Consider the following 20,323-nt stretch of genomic DNA (forward strand, 5'->3'; position numbering starts at 1 on the left):
GACAAGAGGGAAAAGAATACTCTGGAGCAAAGACAGGATCTGACTGCTGCAGTCATTCCTTCCTTTATGATACACACACATACGATAGAGATGTGTGTTTTAATCGAGAACATGCGTATACTCAAACAAACACTCACACACCCCCTCAGGCCATGTATGGATTACCGTGTTGCATCAGGATGGGACAGTGCCGAGTAGCATGAGGTCGATCAGCAGCCCCCCTCAGCAATGCTCCTAAAAGACCGATGCAACACAGGGAAGTGCTGGGCTACAAGCTATGTATGTGGGATAAATGTACAGGCTGTATGAGTTGCCACTAACATGGTTAAATCTCTCGAAACCACATCTCTGTAAAATACAGTGGAAATGAACACACGCACACACGGAAAAGTACTTACTATCCAGGCCATGCTTCTGTTAGTTTCCATATGATGTATTGGCATTTATACAGATGTTAATTTCTCTTTTCTCATTTTTTCTTTTTAAAAGCAAAGAGTCGTGATGATCATATTGGAAACAATACAAAAATAGAACTTAAAATGTACATCATACACTTGATATATATATATATATATATCTATATATATCATATATATTTTAGCTTTTTTTTTTACAGAGGTAAAAACTTAGATTGTAAAAAAAAAACAGAAAACAATCGATTTAACTGTTTCTTTAAACATAAACAAATACTAAGTATACATGAGATAGATGAAGAGGATGCTTCAGGCACTTTCCTTTAATAGTTAAATGTGTGCAGGAATTAGACACCGCACCAAAACAGACAAACTGCTTTTGGTTAACTTTTCTTTTACCACAGATAGAAAAATAAAACTAGGATCTTCTCTACAATGAATTGCAACAGTATTGCAAAGCTGACAAACAGGGACACACAGCAGAAAAAGGGAAGGAAGAAAGGCGGCGAGAGAAAAAGAGAAAGACATGGACACAACGACAGCTTTCGTACAGAACCCGCAACGCCATGATGCCATCGCCCATTTAACTCCAGACATTGCTCGGAACTCGAATGGTTATGACGATTAGTTAATGTATGATTGCGATAGATAGCATAAGATGTATTTTCTGCCACGTTGATGCGACTCGAGACCGGGTACTTCACAGCAATTTGCGCATATTGTTCATAAGGTTTTTCTGATTAGTGTTGTGCTTTCTACAGGGAAAAATCAAACAATGTTTCTCCCACGAGGTGAGGTTACAGGGTGGTTTGAATTTCTTGTTAACAAACTATAGTTTTGGCAAGTTGGTTAGAACATCTACCTTGTGCATGACACAAGTCATTTTCCCAACAATTGTTTACAAACAGATTTCACTTATAATTCACTATCACAATTCCAGTGGGTCAGAAGTTTACATACACTCAATTAGTATTTGGTAGCATTGTCTTTAAATTGTTTAACTTGGGTCAAACGTTTTGGGTAGCCTTCCACAAGGTTCCCACAATAAGTTGGGTGATTCCTCCTGAATTTTCTATAGGCTTGAGGTCTGGGCTTTGTGATGGCCCCTCTAATACCTTGACTTTGTTGTCCTTAAGCCATTTTGCCACAACTTTGGGAGTATGCTTGGGGTCATTGTTCATTTGGAAGACCCATTTGCGACCAAGCTTTAACTTCCTGACTGATGTCTTGAGATGTTGCTTCGATATATCCACACTTTTCCTCCCTCATGATGCCATCTATTTTGTGAAGTGCACCAGTCCCTCCTGCAGCAAAGCACCCCCACAACATGATGCTGCCACCCTGTGCTTCACGGTTGGGATGGTGCTCTTTGGCCTGCAAGCATCCCCCTTTTTCCTCCAAACATAACGATGGTCATTATGGCCAAACAGTTCTATTTTGTTTCATCAGACCAGAGGACATTTCTCCAAAAAGTACGATCTTTGTCCCCATGTGCAGTTGCAAACCGTAGTCTTGCATTTTTATGGCGGTTTTGGAGTAGTGGCTTCTTCCTTGCTGAGCGGCCTTTCAGATGTCGTCGATATAGAACTTGTTTTACTGTGGATATAGATACTTTTGTACCTGTTTCCTCCAGCATCTTCACAAGGTCCTTTGCTGTTGTTTTGGGATTGATTTGCACTTTTCGCACGTTCATCTCTAGGAGACAGAACGTGTCTCCTTCCTGAGTGGTATGACGGCTGCGTGGTCCCATGGTGTTTATAGTTGCGTACTATTGTTTGTACAGATGAATGTGGTACCTTCAGGCGTTTGGAAATTGCTCCCAAGGATGAACCAGACTTGTGGTCTACAATATTTTTTTTCCTGAGGTCTTGGCTGATTTCTTTTGATTTTCCCATGATGTCAAGCAAAGAGGCACTGAGTTTGAAGTTAGGCCTTGAAATACATCCACAGGTACACCTCCAATTGACTCAAATGATGTCAATTAGCCCATCAGAATTTTCTAAAGCCATGACATAATTTTCTGGAATTTTCCAAGCTGTTTAAAGGCACAGTCAACTTAGTGTATGTAAACTTCTGACCCACTGGAATTGTGATACAGTGAATAAGTGAAATAATCTGTCTGTAAACAATTGTTGGGAAATTACTTGTGTCATGCACAAAGTAGATGTCCTAACCGACTTGCCAAAACTATAGTTGTTAACAAGAAATTAGTGGAGTGGTTGAAAAACGAGTTTTAATGACTCCAACATAAGTGTATGTAAACTTCCGACTTCAACTGTACATATGTTGATGTATATGCATGCTGTAGCGTCCATTTTATTTGTGTATATATTTTGACACCATCTGCCTGACTGATGTGATTGGCTGACAGACAGCCTCCTCCCTTGCCCTTGGCTGTAATGTAATACTGAGTAAAAGACCAGGGAGAGGGAGTTATTGGACTACAGAAGAATAGATTAAACACGTCTCCAACTCTGGTCTTGGACAGCTACTGGGTGTGCAGCCTTTCGTTCCAGCCCTGCAGTAACGCACCTGTATCAGCTAATCATGGTATAGACTGAAGAACACGATTAGGTGATTAGTTGAATGAGGTGTGCTAGCAGGTCCCTTCATTGGAGAACCCACAATCTTATACCCTTGTGGGGAAAGATGAACGACCAGATCAAAACTGTGTGTCTTTCTCTCGAGCTAAAGTTTAGCAAAACTCTATAGATAGCGATTCCCTGACAGTTAGCCTCGTTGAGTATCCTTTTGAAAGGCAAAAGAAAGCACCAATGACACTAGTGTGGACAACGACATCATCCATCTCAAAAGGTGACAAAAAACCCTCCTCTTCCCCTCTTGGCTGTGTTTAGTTTACAAATGGGACCGTTCCTTTCCTCTTAACCCCCTAGGCTGGTGTCTAAATTTAGCAAGGCAAATAAATAACTATATCAAAAGATTATCATCAAACATCAACTGAATAAAAAGTCACCTAAGGCTCGAGTTCTCCTCCACAGTAATAAACAGTTGATTGAGGATTATTACCTTTAAAAAAAAGGACTAATTTAGATACTCTATATAAATGCTGCAGCTTATTTTGTCATTTTGGCTTTTAGTTGAAGTCACAACAATAGCAATCTGGGATACATTGTTACCCATTCCATTTTCCAGACTTTTGCACATAGGAAGTCACACAGACACACAACAACAACCCTACAGATTAAGTGTCTAAAGCAGAGTTTCCCCATCCAATAGTCAAGTACCCCTGACCCATTTTAGATTTTGTTCTGGGTCGAATCCACAATACATTTAGTCTAATTTGACTAAGCAGTAGAATGGTACTTTCAGTTTTTTTCCCCTGGTGTGTCTCCACTGACATTCATTGATATTAGGTTTAATTTGATTTAAAAAAAATCTTTATAGTCAGGGGTAGCCTGGCCCCAGGTCTAATTGATCTGGGAACAGGCTAGGTCAGGAGTAGTCAAGGTGCAGAATGAGGAAACACTGGTTAAACGTTTGCCTTTTGTTTCATTGGCTGGGAGGGGCAGACATGATCACAGTTGGGCTGCATCCCACATGGCACTGTATTACCTATATATTGCACTACATTAGACAAGGGCCCATGGGGCTATGATCAAAAGTAGTGCACTTTATAAGGAATAAGGTACCATTTAGGACACACCCTTGATTTAAGTGCCTCTGCTTTACAGGCGGGAACCAGCTTGATCTGTGATTGGTGGTGAGCCATGCGAGGGGAACACAAAGTGAGAGCCCCCCTCAAAAAACAACGCTCACACTGACCTCACACAAAACACTGATAAAAATAAAAATATTCAAGCCTTTAAAACACATGAGTGTAAAAATATAAAGTACCTGTTTATATATATTTATATATGAATATTAATTGTTTTAGTCTTTGTAATGCAAGGACGTGGAAGCCGTAGGCAGGGTACCCCTATAAAAAATAAAATAAAAAATAAAAAACATTAGGAAACTTATTTTTTCTCTTTCTTTCCACCGAGAGAAATTTCCATTTAGAAAAGAATCGGGACAAGCCAATTGTTTTCCCATCTGGAATTTGGCCGAGAGACACAACAGCGAAAACAAAAACTCAAAACAAAAGAATAGCGGGGCCACCCTCTTCCGGTCCAGTCCCTTCCATGGTTCTCTGTTCTACTCTCCACTCTCTCTCTCCCTCCTGGCCCTCAGCCCACGGCTTTGTGCTTGCCCCCGCAGCAGTGGCAGGCCACCCCGCAGCGGTAGCAGGCGCGCAGGGGGGCATAGCAGCACATGCAGGGGGCCAGCAGCGACAGCCCAACCAGGGCCAGCCAGCGCAGGCAGAAGCGCTCGTCGCTGGTGTCGCACGAGCACGGGTCCGAGTAGTCGCCCTCCGGGTCCGACATGCAGTGGTAGAGCAGGCTGTCCGCGCACCACATGAAGCTGACCCGGTGGATGCACGTCTGGATTGGGTCCGGCGCCTCCTGGCACCGCCCGCGCCTGTTCTCCTCGTGGTTGAACATGTCCCGGCAGTAGACGCAGCGCGAGCGCTCGCCGTCTTCCTTCCGCCGCTTGCCCTTGAGCTGGAGGGTGCGAGGCTGGGCTGTGACCACCGCCCTGTGTCCCCCGATAAGGCCGCCCCCACCAAGTCGGTCCACGCAGCCTATCTTGGGGTCTCTTGCATGCTGGTGGGGATCAAGGCCCAGGGGGTAAGGGTAGGTGTAGTCGTGCTTGGGCGGCTCGCTCTTGGCGAAGTGCACGTAGGCGTCGGCGTCCTCGGGGTGCTGGATGAGCTTGTCGCGCGTGGCGGTGGCGTGCCGGTAGTCCTCGTACCCAGTCAGCCAGGTCCGCTCGCGAGGGTTGATGCGCACGATCTCCTCCTCCTCCACCTGGAAGCTGACGTGGCGTGGGAACATGGGAACCGACTGCAGAGATGAAGGAGAGCAAAAAAAGATGAGAACTACACAGACCAGTCTATAAAACTAACATGGGGCATCTAAACATGTCTTCCAACAAGCAGGTAACTTCCAGGACCAACTTGAAATACATCATCACACTAGCAAAATAGTTTATGCTTCAAGAACACTCATTCCCTCTATCCCTCCCACCTACCCATTGTAGTAAAGAATATAGCCGCAACCCCCTAGCTCCAACACATATAATTTTTTTTAACGATCAAAGTTTTGGTGACCCACATTCGCCACTGTCATCCCCCAGCCACCCACCTGATCCAGGAAGTAGTGGTCCGAGGGTCGGTGCTGGTCGTAGAAGTGGCCCAGGATGCAGTGGTGGCGGCGCGGCTCGCAGAAGCTGGGCGGGGCCAGGGTCTGCAGCTGCAGGGGCTCCTTCTTCTGGGAGTGGGAGGAGTTGGACGAGCTGTCGGTGGCATTCTGAGACAAGACCAAAGCAAACACGAGTCAGGGCAGGGTCCTGTTCATTAGGGCACGCAACAGACGTTTTGCATTTCTGATTGGACAGCTTTAGATAGCCCCTCCCATTTGCCCATGTTCTTCCGCTTGATGTCTAATGAACACGACCCACGACTACACAAGGAATATCCGACCAAGCTTCACAATAGAAAACATCACTGCTTTCTGGAACATTGTGTTTGGCTACGCTTAGCGATGTAATGAACGATACCACAAATTTTGGAGATGGTGAGATAACGACACCCTCGATTGGGCACGAGAACCCGTGCGGGAAGCAGACTCCCATCGGCCCTTTACACAGAGACCAACAAACCGATCTGCACATGGCACGTGCTCAGTTGCTAAGGTAAAAGTGTGCCATGGCTCAGTCTAAATCTCTCTACTTCTGTATGCAATTAAACAACAACCCCCCCACGCCTCCCCCAAAAAATGATGCCTTCAAGAACAAAAGAGTGGTAAAAATTGTTCTGAAGACTCCCTTTTTTTATATTGAGGGTAGGTTAAATTAATTCCAGCTAGGAGATTACAGCCCCTTTAGCATCGAGTAAGACCAGAAGTGTGGTCGATTGCGTCACCAGTTGAGGCCGGCGCGGGGCACCTCTCATGTGGGGGGCGTGCTTTTGAGCTAACTCGGTTCCCTCGTTCGCCTCACCGCAACACTGCGTGCCAGAGGACCACTCGGCTGCGGTAATCAGACGAGAGGGAATCCGAGAGGTAATCAGGCCACGGCATATGATCTCAAAATGAGAGCGCCACCTCTCTCGTCCACTCTCATTCACTTTGGACGGTTTCTGGTTTCTTAATCCCAGGTTTATAGGACAGACAGACTCTCTTGCTTATAGAGGGCTTCGGCGAGCCCGGCCAAAGCTAAAAAGTGGTATCCCTTCCTCGGGCGATGCCAAGAGCTTGGTTAAGGTTGAGAAAAGTTCTTTAGGAGGCGAACCGGGGCCCGTCTGATGGAGATGATTACAAACACAGACCCTGTTCAGATATTTACTCCGACAGCGGGGCTTTCTCGAGGGGAAAAAAATAATAGAGGGAGAAAGAAATGCTCTAGAGCACTAATAGCGCAAGACCTTTGGAATGTAAAAGGGCTAAATTGCCCATGTTCATCACAAAAGCCACGGAAGTCCACCAGGCGTGTTGCTTGGGGGGGGGGGGGATGTGAGAGGTGTGTGGCGCAGCGTCTGATTTCAAAGGCATACCTCTGCCTTGTTTGAAGATTTTCATCATCTCTTGGTTTGGGCGTGAATGGAGGTGAATAAAGACTGGAGATTAAGGCAAGGGGCTGCATCTGGTGGGGGGCAGGAGCCCTTTGATGTAATTACAGAGTAACAAACGCACAAGCCAGCTTCTAGCCACTGTGCCCTAGAGCACAGGAAAAGCCAAATGGTAGGAGCTGTGTGTTGTGCTAAGTGTGATTACTGTGGGGCCGGTTGGGGGATGTGTGCGACAGGGTCTAATTGTGAGTGTGTTTGTGTGTGTGCGCATATGTAAGGGATATATTTGTAAGTGTGTGTGCATGTGTGTTCCTGTGCTTGGAATGATTTTTGTGGTTGGGGAGGGGTGTATTTGTGGCTGAGCTAATTATCAATTTAGCCTCCAGACCAGACACAGGAATGGAACTCGCGGCAGCTGGCGATTCTAAAACTACCCTCGGCCTCATCGACACTACAGAGTGGACAGTCTACTCACCAGCAGCCCATTCAAAAAGACCCTGATGTCCAAAAGGGTAGGACTACACACACACACACACACACAGTGTGAGGCGTTTGAGCCTCCTGCACCCTTGTTAAACATCCCCCCACAAGCCCCAAAGGGAGACATTCCAACAGTCTGTCCAAATCTCACCAGTCACACCAGACCTTCCAAAAAGAGGAGGAAGTATTGCATCATCCCAGGGAGTGTCTTATTTACTCTTGACTAATATTGTTCTAGCGCCTGGGGGGGGGGGGTAAAGGTCATTTGTCATTGTCCTCTCTCCTCCATCTGTGCCCGGACTTCAGTTCCCTCAGGCTTTTCAAAAAAGACAGATCCTATCTAATACAATGTGACCTTCCCCCTCCTTCAGGCTAGCTCTCTGGGCCACAGGGGAATGAGGCTAGATTCCAAGATAAAATAAAATAAACAGGGGGGGGGGGGGGGGGGCCTGCAACCGAGGCGGATTGAAGCGTTCCCTTGCGCGGACCTGCTTTTTCTAAGTAGGGCCAGCTATGTAAACAGGGAGGCAGTGACGGATTACTGACGGGCCCTCTTCCCTCCGACTGGACATCCTGTGGAAACGACACGCTAGGCCCTTTTCCGCTTTGATGCCATCGGAAGGGAGAAGGAGGCAAAAAAGGAAGAGAAAGAGGGGAAGCGAGTGTAAGGACCTGGACTTCCCATCACTATCAGATTTAGCACAAAGGTTAGGTACACCAGACAAGAGGAAAGCAAATGAGTTACAATGGACGGATTCATTAGCCCAGTATCATCAGGCTGCTATTATTAATGTTGAGTGGATAAAGTTGTGTAGTAGTGAAGGCCCATCTCAGTTTATTTTAGTAGTAGTGTAGTACTTAACCATTTCTTAGTTGTGTTCTTTAGTAGCGGCTTTTCTCTTGAGCTTGGTAGTCTTGTCAGCATCATGTTTAGTTATGTGTTAGCATGTCTGCTAGCGTAAAGGGACACTGCGAGATTTCTAGATTTAGGTCATTTTTCTAAAGCAGGGAAATAGATCTTCCAACTGCTCCAACACGTATAGTCTTACAAAGCTAAACATAGTAAATGTGTTCCTTTGACTGATCTTCTATCCACGTCGTTCTCTTTCCCGTTGTCACAAAGATCTATAGCGATCGCAAAGTTGTATCGGTCTCAATGGCGCTCACAGACACCACAATGGTAATCATACAATGTTCTGATATCTATACATCTCTATGTGACAACGGGACAGAGAAGTGGATAGAATCACGTTTCTTATGATTATCAGTAAAATAACCAAATGTATAAAATATTGTTTACAGCTTTTTGTAAGACTAAATGACCAACCACCCAGCTTTGGTTCAGTTCTAAAGTCTATTTCCATGCTTTTGAGAGGAGCTGGCTACTGTAATGGGACACTTCCAGGAATGGCGAAGGTGTATAAAAGATCCATGCACTTACCACAAATGCCTTGTTTACCAAGTTTGCTCTGTGTTAGGCCTACTCTTTTTTTGTATCGTCATAAGCACAGTATACATGATCCCAATTTAAGCTCCAAGACACTGGCAATATCAAAAACTTGAAAAAGTTCCGTGCTGATATATTGACACATTGAACCATGTTGCGCACCGTAGTTTAAAAGCTCCGTGGACAGTGTTAAAACCATGACGTCATATCTGAATTCCGACATCTTTATGCACCTTCGACTTTGCCCTAAACTAGCGATATGCTTACGTCAATCATCTCCAAACTGCACGCAGCGACTTTGGGTAAGTAGAAAAACCTAAATCTCAAAATGTCAGTGTCCCTTTAAGTGTTAGTGTGTCTGCTTGATAAATAAGTAACATATTAGCATGTCCGCTAGGCTAGCTAACAGTGTGTAGTCAGAGTACAGTGGTAGTAAAGGGTTAGCATGTCTGCTAGGATAGCTAACTGTGTGTAGGTTGGGTACATTACAGTGGGTCAGGCAGCAGCAGCGGTTGGGATGGAGGCTGCCAGGCAGAGGCCTCCACTGCAGATGCAACACTATGACTCATGTACAATCTCCCTCGCTCTCTCCTCCCTGGAAATTAGGCCTATTCAAAACCCTGTGATATAACAGCAACACACACTGCAGTTATAGCTGTGCAGAAATGTATGCCTTACTGGACTGATGCTACTGATGCCTTGTGTGAGGTTTTCATGTTATCCATGCCAGGAACGGAACTGGCATTCAGGGCAATGATCTGATGAACTATCAGAGGTGGCCAGATTCTAGCTAGCTCTGGGTAGGGATGGGTATTTGAAATGTTTTGACTGTTCGAGTATTCGCATGATTTATTTTCGAGTACTTGTATGGAAACAAAAATCTATTTTTAAGAACACAATGCACGGGGAAAACTGTTTTGTGCATTTATCTACAGTGCATTCGGAAAGTATTCAGACCCCTTCACTTTTTCTACATTTTGTTACGCTACAGCCTTATTCTAAAATTGATTCAATTACTTTTTCTCCCCTCATCAATCTACAATAACCCATAATGACAAAGCAAGACAACGCAGGAGTGGCTTCGGGACAAGTCTCCGAATGTCCTTGAGTGGCCCAGCCAGAGCCTGGACTTGAACCCGATCGAACATCTCTGGAGAGACCTGAAAATAGCTGTGCAGAGACGCTTCCCATCCAACCTGACAGAGCTTGAGAGGATCTGCAGAGAAGAATGGGACAAACTCCCCAAATACAGGTGTGCCATGCTTGTAGCGTCATACCCAAGACTCAAGGCTGTAATTGCTGCCAAAAGGTGCTTCAACAAAGTACTGAGTAAAAGGACTGAATTACTTATGTAAATTATCAGTTTTTTTATTTTTAATAAATTAGCAAAAGTGTCTAAAAACCAGTTTTTGCTTTGTCATTATGGGGTATTGTGTGTAGATTGATAAGGGGGAAAAAAACATTTTAATCCATTTTAGAATAAGGCTGTAACGTAACAAAATGTGGAAAAACTCAAGGGGTCTGAATACTTTCTGAACGCACTGTGTTATTAGATTCTGTAAGTACTTTATGTGCCCATCTCACTGATATCAAAGTGTTAGAGATACACAAGTTGTTTTTGAAATAGGTCACTGAAATTATTTCTACGGCCACCACGCGTCTTGCGCGTAATGGACATACGGGCGGGTATTCCAACAATCTTTTTTATAGACAAGTCCGTTAAGAACAAATTGTTATTTACAACGACGGCCTACCCCGGACAAACCCTAACGATGATGGTCCAATTGTGCGCCACCCTGGGACTCCCAATCACAGTCGGTTGTGATACAGCCTGGAATCGAACCAGGGTCTGTAGGTGACGCCTCTAGCACTGATATGCAGTGCCTTAGACCACTGCGCCACTCGGGAGCCCTTAAAGAGATCTTAAATAGATGGAAGTGGCCCATCTTGTCTAATGTGTCAAAGCTGGTAGCTTGGGAACCTGAACTATGCTAGCCACATGCCGTTTCACAGCTTCTGCACTCGAGTAAATTAGCATGTTTAATCATCTCGAGCATTCGCAACGAAGTTATTTAGATGTTTGCTTCGGTGCACAATTGCTGGCTAACAAAAACATCCATCTGCAGAAATCCACAACGGAGGCAAGTCAAAACACAGCTGAAGGAAGCATCAGTGTGCACACATGCACAGTAACTCCCTCTTCCAAGAGGGCTGGCCAAAAACCCCCAGCTCTCTCCAGACTGTTCAACATATGAGTGAGTGAGAGAGAGAGAGAGAGAGAGAGAGAGAGAGAGAGAGAGAGAGAGAGAGAGAGAGAGAGAGAGAGAGAGAGAGAGAGAGAGAGAGAGAGAGAGAGAGAGAGAGAGAGAGAGAGAGAGAGAGAGAGAGGGAGAGAGAGAGAGAGAGAGAGAGAGAGAGAGAGAGAGAGAGGAACACAAGGCGTTCCCTTCTCTCAGTCCTCCCCTTCTTCCCCCCTCCCCTCCCATGGTGTTAAATCACAGAGGCAGTTTGCTAGGAAGCAGCTGCTAATGACAGTTTTAGAGGAGGGGGGGTGGGGGGCAGGAAGAGACCTCGCGACCCCCGCCTGCTGCACCTCATCTCCTGTGACGGCGACAAACCAAAATGTCAAGCGGCAGAGGAGTCTGGTCAAAACACTACAGGACACCTACCCCCCCCCCCACCAGCCGCCTGTTACTATCACACTAGCCATCTCCTGCTTAAAAACAAAGGGCCATCTCTTCCCGAAATGGGCCAAACAAAAATAACTGCCTTCCCCGCTTTTGGGGGAAATCTTCACACGTACTTCAAAAAAGAAAAAAGACTATAAGTGAAGGCGAGAGAGAAGTCTGACCAAGCACAGACTAGGGGTGATCTTGCAGACGGAAACAATACGGAGTCCAACATGCAAGTGGACAGCCATGACCATAGATGGGAAACATACCATCTAGTCTCCGTTGAGTTTTGGGTGGGACTAAAATCCTGACCCTAACCAAAAAAAGACAAACTTGGATTCTCTCAAGTGTTCATAATGTCCCTGAACGTGCTGGTGTTTAAAACTACAAGAGAGGAACTCACAGTGAAAACATCATCGTCGCCCAACTCGGCCTCGTTCTGGATGGTCGAAGAGGAGGTGGTAGATCCTGGAAAACAAAGATGGCAGAACGAGCCAAGAGTGAGTAACCTGCAAAGCTTCAGCTGGACTTCCACATCCCCGTATAGCATCAAACATCTTCCTTTTCTTACTATGATGATCTGAACGCATTTGATAAGTTAAACCAACACGGTGGTTACCAATCCACCTATCAGTGGCTATAAAAGGACGTATACCGTTCAAGAGCATTGAGATACAGCCCTCATAGTCTTCGCCTTCCCCTCCCGTACCTTCCGTCAGGTCCTCCATGGCTTTCCTGACCCCACGGTCGAAGGCGCGTGCGTCGGCCGGGCTCTGGAACGTCAAACCACACTTCTTGTTGTCCACTTTCCAGTGGTGAAATGTGGGCGTGGCCTTGGTGTACACCAGATCCTTCTTCAGGAAGCATTCCAGAATCACCTGGGAGGAGGCACACGTTTGAATGGACTATAAACCAAACCATGCTCCGAACAAAGTATGATCTACCTGAATTATCTATAAAAGGAACAGAAAGAGCAACAGAGAAAAAAAGCTGAGGACCGATATCTGACAAACACATTTGGGTGACATGAACGTTCCCGAAAAACGTTAATTGGTGACAATTAAGGATTTGTGAATGCATTCTAAATGTGTGCGACAGAATCGGCCCTCGTCTGCCCTGGACGGGATTCGATCCCACGTTACCAACGGCACTTCTTTTACTTCGGAAGCTAGTGAGCTAATTGTTACTGTAACAATTCAGGATTTGGGTCTGAGTGCTAGCTGGGTCTTCACCTGTTTGTCTTTGAGGCGCTCGCCGTGGATGAGGAAGCTGCTTCGGTCCAGCAGCTCGGCCGACAGCACCTTGCACACGCCCACACGGCTGAGGCACCCACCGTCCTGGGCCAGCCAGCCGCCACTCGAGTCGTCCCGGGTCATGACCACCGCTTTGACGCGCACAATGTAGCTGTCGCTGTATGGTTGCGAGAGGGAGAAAGTTTGGGGTCGGTCAGTTAAGCATGGGAAAGAGGGACAGTGGAATTGTAGAGCAGGTGCTCACACATACACACGCAACCGTTCAAAAGTTTGGGGTCACTTAGAAATGTCCTTGTTTATGAAAGAAAAGCAACGAAAAAAAGTGGCCAGTAAAATAACATCAAATTGATCTGAAATACAGTGTAGACATTGTTAATGTTGTAAATGACTATTGTAGCTGGAAACGGCTGATTTTTTTATGGACTATCTACATAGGCGTACGGAGGCCCATTATCAGCAACCATCACTCCTGTGTTCCAGTGGCACGCTGTGTTAGCTAATCCAAGTTTATCATTTTAAAAAGGCTAATTGATCATTTGAAAAACCTTTTGCAATTATGTTAGCACAGCTGAAAACTGTTGTTCTGATTAAAGAAGCAATAAAACTGGCCTGTAGATATTGTAGATATTCCATTAAAAAATAATCTGCCTTTTCCAGCTAGTCATTTACAACATTAACAATGTTGACACTGTATTTCTGATCAATTTGATGTTATTTTACTGGCCACTTTTTTCCGTTGCTTTTCTTTCAAAACAAGGACATTTCTAAGTGACCCCAAACTTTTGAACAGTAGTGTGTGTACACACACACAGTTGAAGTTGTAAGTTTACATACACTTAGGTTGGAGTCATTAAAACTTGTTTTTCAACCACTCCACTAATTTCTTGTTAACAAACTATAGTTTTGGCAAGTCGGTTAGGACATCTACTTTGTACATGACACACGTCATTGTTTACAGACAGATTATTTCACTTCTAATTCACTGTATCACAATTCCAGATGGCCAGAAGTTTACATACACTAAGTTGACTGTGCCTTTTTAAACAGCTTGGAAAATTCCAGAAAATTATGTCATGGCTTTAGAAGCTTCTGATGGGCTAATTGACATCATTTGAGTCAATTGGAGGTGTACCTGTGGATGTATTTCAAGGCCTACCTTCAAACTCAGTGCCTCTCTACTTGACATCATGGGAAAATCAAAAGAAATCAGCCAAGACCTTAGAAAGAAAATGGTAGACTTCCACAAGTCTGGTTCATCCTTGGGAGCAATTTCCAAATGCCTGAAGGTACCACATTCATCTGTACAAACAATAGTACGCAAGTATAAACACCATGGGACCATGCAACTGTCATACCGCTCAGGAAGGAGACGCGTTCTGTCTCCTAGAGATGAATGTACTTTGGTGCGAAAAGTGCAAATCAATCCCAGAACAGCAGCAAAGGACCTTGTGAAGATGCTGGAGGAAACAGGTACAAAAGTATCTATATCCACAGTAAAACGGCAGGTAGCCTAGTGGTTGGAGCATTGGACTTGGAACCGAAAGGTTGCAAGATCGAATCCCCAAGCTGACAAGGTAAAAATATGTTGTTCTGCCCCTAAACAAGGCAGTTAACCCACTAGGCCGTCATTGAAAATAAGAATTTGTTCTTAACTGACTTGCCTAGTCAAAGGTAAATAAATAAATAAATAAAAAACGAGTCCTATATCGACATAACCGGAAAGGCCGCTCAGCAAGAAGTCACTGCTCCAAAACCGCCATAAAAAAAGCCAGACTACGGTGTGCAACTGCACATGGGGACAAAGATCGGACTTTTTGGAGAAATGTTCTCTGGTCTGATGAAACCCTTTGGCCATTATGTTAGGAGGAAAAAGGGGGAGACTTGCAAGCCGGAGAACACCATCCCAACCGTGAAGCATGGGGGTGGCAGCATCATGTTGTGGGGGTGCTTTGCTGCAGGAGGGACTGGTGCACTTCACAAAATAGATGGCTTCATGATGAGTAAAATTATGTGGATATATTGAAGCAACATCTCAAGACATCAGTCAGGAAGTTAAAGCTTGGTCACAAATGGTTCTTCCAAATGGACAATGACCCCAAGCATACTTCCAAAGTTGTGGCAAAATGACTTAAGGACAACAAAGTCAAGGTATTGGAGTGGCCATTACAAAGTCCTGAATCCTCAATCCTATAGAAAATTTGTGGGCTGAACTGAAAAAGCGTGTGCGAGCAAGGAGGACTACAAACCTGACTCAGTTACACCAGTTCTGCCGGGAGGAATGGGTCAGAATTCACCCAACTTATAGTGGGAAGCTTGTGGAAGGCTACCCAAAACATTTGACCGAAGTTAAACAATTTAAAGACAATGCTACCAAATACTAATTGAGTGTATGTAAACTTCTGACCCACTGGGAATGTGATGAAAGAAATAAAAGCTTAAATCATTCTCTCTACTATTATTCTGACATTTCACATTCTTAAAATAAAGTGGTAATCCTAACTGACCTAAAACAGGGAATTTTTTTAGAGGATTAAATGTCAGGAATTGTGAAAAACTGAGTTTAAATGTATTTGGCTAAGGTGTATGTAAACTTCCGACTTCAACTATACATACATACACACAGTACCAGTCAAAGGTTTGGACACACCTACACATTCAAGGGTTTTTCTTTATTTTGACTATTTTCTACATCAAAAATATGAAATAACACATATGGAATCATGCAGTAACCCCCCCAAAAAGTGTTATACAAATCTAAATATATTTTAGATTCTTTAAAGTAGCCACCCTTTGCCTTGATGACAGCTTTGCACACTCTTGGTATTCTCTCAACCAGCTTCATGAGAAATGCTTTTCCTTCACTCTGCGGTCCAACTCATCCCAAACCATCTCAATTGGGTTGAGGTCGGGTGATTGTGGAGGCCAGGTCATCTGATGCAGCACTCCATCACTCTCCTTCTTGGTCAAATAGCCCGTACGCAGCCTGGAGATGTGTTATACACTGAATATACTACACTGAAAAAAAATATAAACGCAACATGTAAAGTGTTGGTCCCATGTTTCATGAGCTGAAATAAAAGATGCTAGAAATGTTTGTTACGCACAAAAAGCTTATTTCTCTCAAATGTTGTGCACAAATGGGTTTACATCCCTGTTAGTGAGCATTATCCTTTGCCAAGATAATCCATCCACCTGACAAGTGTGGCATATGAAGTTGATTAAACAGCATGATCATTACACAGGTGGACCTTGTGCTGGGGGAAATAAAATACCACTAAAATGTGCAGTTTTGTCACACAACAATACCACAGATGTCTCAAGCTGAGAGAGCGTGCAATTGGCAGGAATGTCCACCAAAGCTGGTAGAGAATTGAATATTAATTTCCCTACCATAAGCCAACGTTGTTTTAGAAAATTTGGCAGTACGTCCAACCGGCCTCACAACCACAGACCATGTGTAACCAAGCCAGCCCAGGACCTCCACACTCGGCTTCTTCCCCTGCGGGATCATTTGTGTCCAGCCACCCGGACAGCTGATGAAACTGAGGAGTATTTATGTCTGTAATAAAGCCCTTTGTGGGGAAAAAACTAATTCTGACAGGCCTGGTGCCCAAGTGGGTGGGCCTATGCCCTCCCATGGCTGTGCCCCTGCCCATTAATGTGAAATCCATAGATTAGGGCCTAATTTATTTATTTCAATTCACTAATTTCCTTATATGAACTGTAACTCACTAAAACCGTTGCAATTGTTGCATGTTGCATTTATATTTTTGAACAAAAATATAAATACAACAATTTCAAAGAATTTACTGAGTTGCAGTTCATATAAAGAAATCAGTCAACTGAAATAAATTCATTAGGCCCTAATCTATGGATTTCACATGACTGGGAATACAGATATGCATCTGTTGGACAACAGATACTGTACCTTAGAAAAAAGCAGGGGTGTGGATCAGAAAACCAGTTAGTATTTGGTGTGACCACTATTTGCCTCACGCAGCGCGACACATCTCCTTCGCACAGAGTTGATCAGGCTGTTGTGGCCTGTGGAATGTGGTCCCGCTCCTCTTCAATGGCTGTGTGAAGTTGCTGAATATTGGCGGGAACTGGAACACGCTGTCGTACGCGTCGATCCAGAGCATCCCAAACATGCTCAATGGGTGACATGTCTGGTGACTATGCAGGACATGGAATAACTGGGACATTTTTAGCTTCCAGGACTTGTGTACAGATCCTTGCAACATGGGGCCGTGGATTATCACCCTGAAACATGAGGTGACGAGGTCACAATCGTGGACCTGCTTTGCAGTGCAAACACAACAAAACAAAACTACTGATACAAATGAAACCTACATATTTGCATACGGCCATAGGACGAAACCCCTTTTTGTGAACAAAAACCCCCCCCGAGAATTATGAGTCACGCGTACATCTGCGCTGTGAAATTAGTCCGCGAACGTACTCTGCATCACCCCCTCACCTTCTGCCATATTTGAACAGACACAAACCGGCACCAATTAAAACACAGCTATTAAGAAGAACTTCCATTAGCAGTGGTATGGCTTTCCATGCCATAGTATTTCAAATGATATCGTCAAGCTGCTGAAAAAGGGTACCAAATATCAGCTATTCAAGCAGCTGCCCCCGAAACCAGATATGAAGAATGCAGATTTACAAAAAGGTAATGACCGTCTAAATCTCCATTGTTCTTCAACCTGTCACTTCCCTAATCTCACCCTCACACTACTCCTCATGCACATTTACATGTGTCTTTCTAGTCATCAGGGCCTCTCAAAGGGATACTGAGGCAAGTCTAGTCCTGTAAGAATCAGCGTTGCTATACCACGGGTACAGCACAATTGTGTGCATCACACTACCTCAGATCAAACTATTTGACGATATATTAGGCAGGAATTGTACGTCCATAGCAGTTGAAAGATGTCTATGTGCCCGTGGGTTTTAATATGGTGAACTAACTGTCCATCTGGCATTTGAAGAGAGCATGGGTGCTGGTACACCTCCACTAACACTCCCACACATACACCCTCAGACAAGCTAGGCCCAACTCACAGACATGTACCTACCATGCCAAGAAGCATGAGAAATGCACACCAGAGAAATAAGGACACCTAACTAGAAGCGAAAATGCATATATATGGATTGCTGCTGATTAATCCATTTGTAACCCTTATATATATATATATCATCCCAGACAAATACACCAGTGCTTATGAATTGGGTGTATGTGTCACTAGACATGGTAAATTCTTTGTCAAATACTGAGGGACAGGCAGTTTTGATATCATATGAGGGATGATGACTCCACAGCCCACCCACCACCAGAGCACGATAAGCTCGGCTTTTGTTGACACCCCTGGAATGCAGCGGCCATAATAGTACATACTAAAGAGGGGGAGTAATTCCTCTCCCTCTGCAGAGGTCACCCCTCTCTCCCACATCTTTTCTCTGTCACACACACACACACCATATGATTATCCCAGATACCCTGGCAGCACTTCCAAACACAATGAATATCCATTGAGTTTTGACCAATAACCCGGGTAAAAGGAAGAAAAATGTCTGACTGAAGCCCGTCTTTGCAAACAAGGCTGACGATCCGTCTCCCTGAGATCCATGAACATGGAGCCCACATGGACGATTCAGAACAATCTCGCAGAGTGCCAGCGAATGTACTCACCTATGATTACACATCTAAAGCCCTGAGAGCACGAGCCAGAGAGAGCCCCCGGCGTTACGGAAACACTAAATCTCCCCTGTAAAAGGTGGCAGCATTGCTTCGCTCATCCGACCTGTTCTGCCACAGCCAAAACAAAACCGTATCCTAACCAAGCAGTAGTCACGAGCAGCAGCCCCTCCAGCAACAGCCACCCAGCAGAATATGAGCGAGGAGGAGAACACCGCAGAGTAGACACAGAAAGACATGGCTAGCAGAAACCAGGGAAGCAGCAGAAATACAAAAACCGGACGGCTTGCCTTTTATAATCGGACATCTCTCCTACACCCCGCGGCCACGGTCACAAATTCCTCATGGTCTCCATCGGTAGACGGTCGGCGTGTGCGAAACGACGCAACATCCCAATCACCAGTCTGACCATGGTGGAAGCAGCAGCAGCCGTGCCTAATTTCCAGGCTGTTTCCTCAAAAGTGCTTCCCCACGTACCGTATGATTCAGTCTCCTTGACAAGCAGATGGCGCTTGTGTGTGTGTGCGAGAGACAGAGGGAGCGAGAGAGTGGAGAGTGTGTGTGTGTGTGTGTGTGTTGAGCATGAGTCATCGCCCGGCAGCCATTCCGCATTTGCCGGCAGTGGCACACAGCACACTCCATCCTCATCCGTCAAGGAGGGGAGAAACGGGGGAACATGGCCTAAGAAGTCCACCACTACCTAAACACACAGGAGGGGTGGGCTTATTCTCACACACAGGATCCTCACTGAGCACGAAAGGAATTTGAAGCAACTGAAACAACCTGCCAATCAGTAAAGGTTTGTGCACATTGTATAAAGCAGAGAGCAAAGAACATGTACATTCCATGGCTCTCGCTAGCAAGCAGGTCAGAAGAATTTGTGGGTTGAATATTATTCAGCTCTGACTGGACTTCTTATCAGGAGTGTTTGCCCAGTGTCCTAACTTTGTCAGGATCATAAAAGGAGGTTAAAAGGTTTACAATGTACAAACCCAACCCACAGGTAGGTGTGAAAGACCTGGGGTGATGTCATCCACGGCTCAGAATAGAGGAACATAGGTGATCGATAGTCCTTTTTCTTTCCTCTCCCTATCCTTTTTCCTCTCTGGCAGCTCCCATCCAGGACAGGTCATCAGTTTCCCCTCCAAGCTCTTGTTTCTCTATCACAGGCCATCATAAACGGCCCAAGCATATCTAGTGATGAGGATTTTGTACAAGTTGCCGGCCGGTAACTAAGTTAACGTCATGGGATACTTTCCTTGAGTTTGAGGTGTGGAGAAGAGGCTGTTCTGTTACTTGATGAACCAGACAAAGCAAAGCAGCGCAGCAATGGGTCCATCAGGGTCAGAGGTTCATAGACAACTGTACATGAAATAGAATCATTTATCCCAATCAAAAATCGACCTAACAAACAAGTAGGGTTAAGTCCTACATATTCATATTCAAGCCCAAAATAGGCCAGTCCCACCAGAACTGAAACCAATGGAGTTATTGTATGCTAATGGTGGGGTCTTCTCTTGGGTTTCCCCCCCCCCCTTGGGTTGTGCCGTGGCGGAGATCTTTGTGGGCTATACTCGGCCTTGTCTCAGGATGGTAAGTTGGTGGTTGAAGATATCCCTCTAGTGGTGTGGGGGCTGTGCTTTGGCAAAGTGGGTGGGGTTATATCCTTCCCGTTTGGCCCTGTCCGGGGGTATCATCGGATGGGGCCACAGTGTCTCCTGACCCC

At 45.1% G+C, this 20,323-nt stretch overlaps 1 protein-coding gene across 2 annotated transcripts in view; it reads right to left on the reverse strand.

Annotated features, from left to right (window-relative positions):
• Positions 1–391: 391 nt before the first annotated feature.
• The window catches only part of LOC139568754 (sprouty-related, EVH1 domain-containing protein 2-like), a 30,696-nt gene continuing 10,764 nt past the window's right edge, over positions 392–20,323 (reverse strand). Inside the window, exons 2-6 of one of the 2 annotated variants that reach the window (XM_071390808.1) lie at positions 12,873–13,050; positions 12,350–12,518; positions 12,044–12,108; positions 5,618–5,782; positions 392–5,317 (exon numbers count right to left, since the gene is read on the reverse strand). In XM_071390808.1, the coding sequence (XP_071246909.1) occupies positions 4,601–5,317; positions 5,618–5,782; positions 12,044–12,108; positions 12,350–12,518; positions 12,873–13,050 (1,294 nt within the window). In that variant the 3' untranslated portion in view covers positions 392–4,600. Of the gene's footprint in view, positions 5,318–5,617; positions 5,783–12,043; positions 12,109–12,295; positions 12,519–12,872; positions 13,051–20,323 lie in introns of both variants that reach the window. The other variant, XM_071390807.1, reaches the window with a different exon arrangement.

Source organism: Salvelinus alpinus, chromosome 2 (assembly GCF_045679555.1).
Source record: "Salvelinus alpinus chromosome 2, SLU_Salpinus.1, whole genome shotgun sequence".
NCBI lineage: Eukaryota > Metazoa > Chordata > Actinopteri > Salmoniformes > Salmonidae > Salvelinus > Salvelinus alpinus.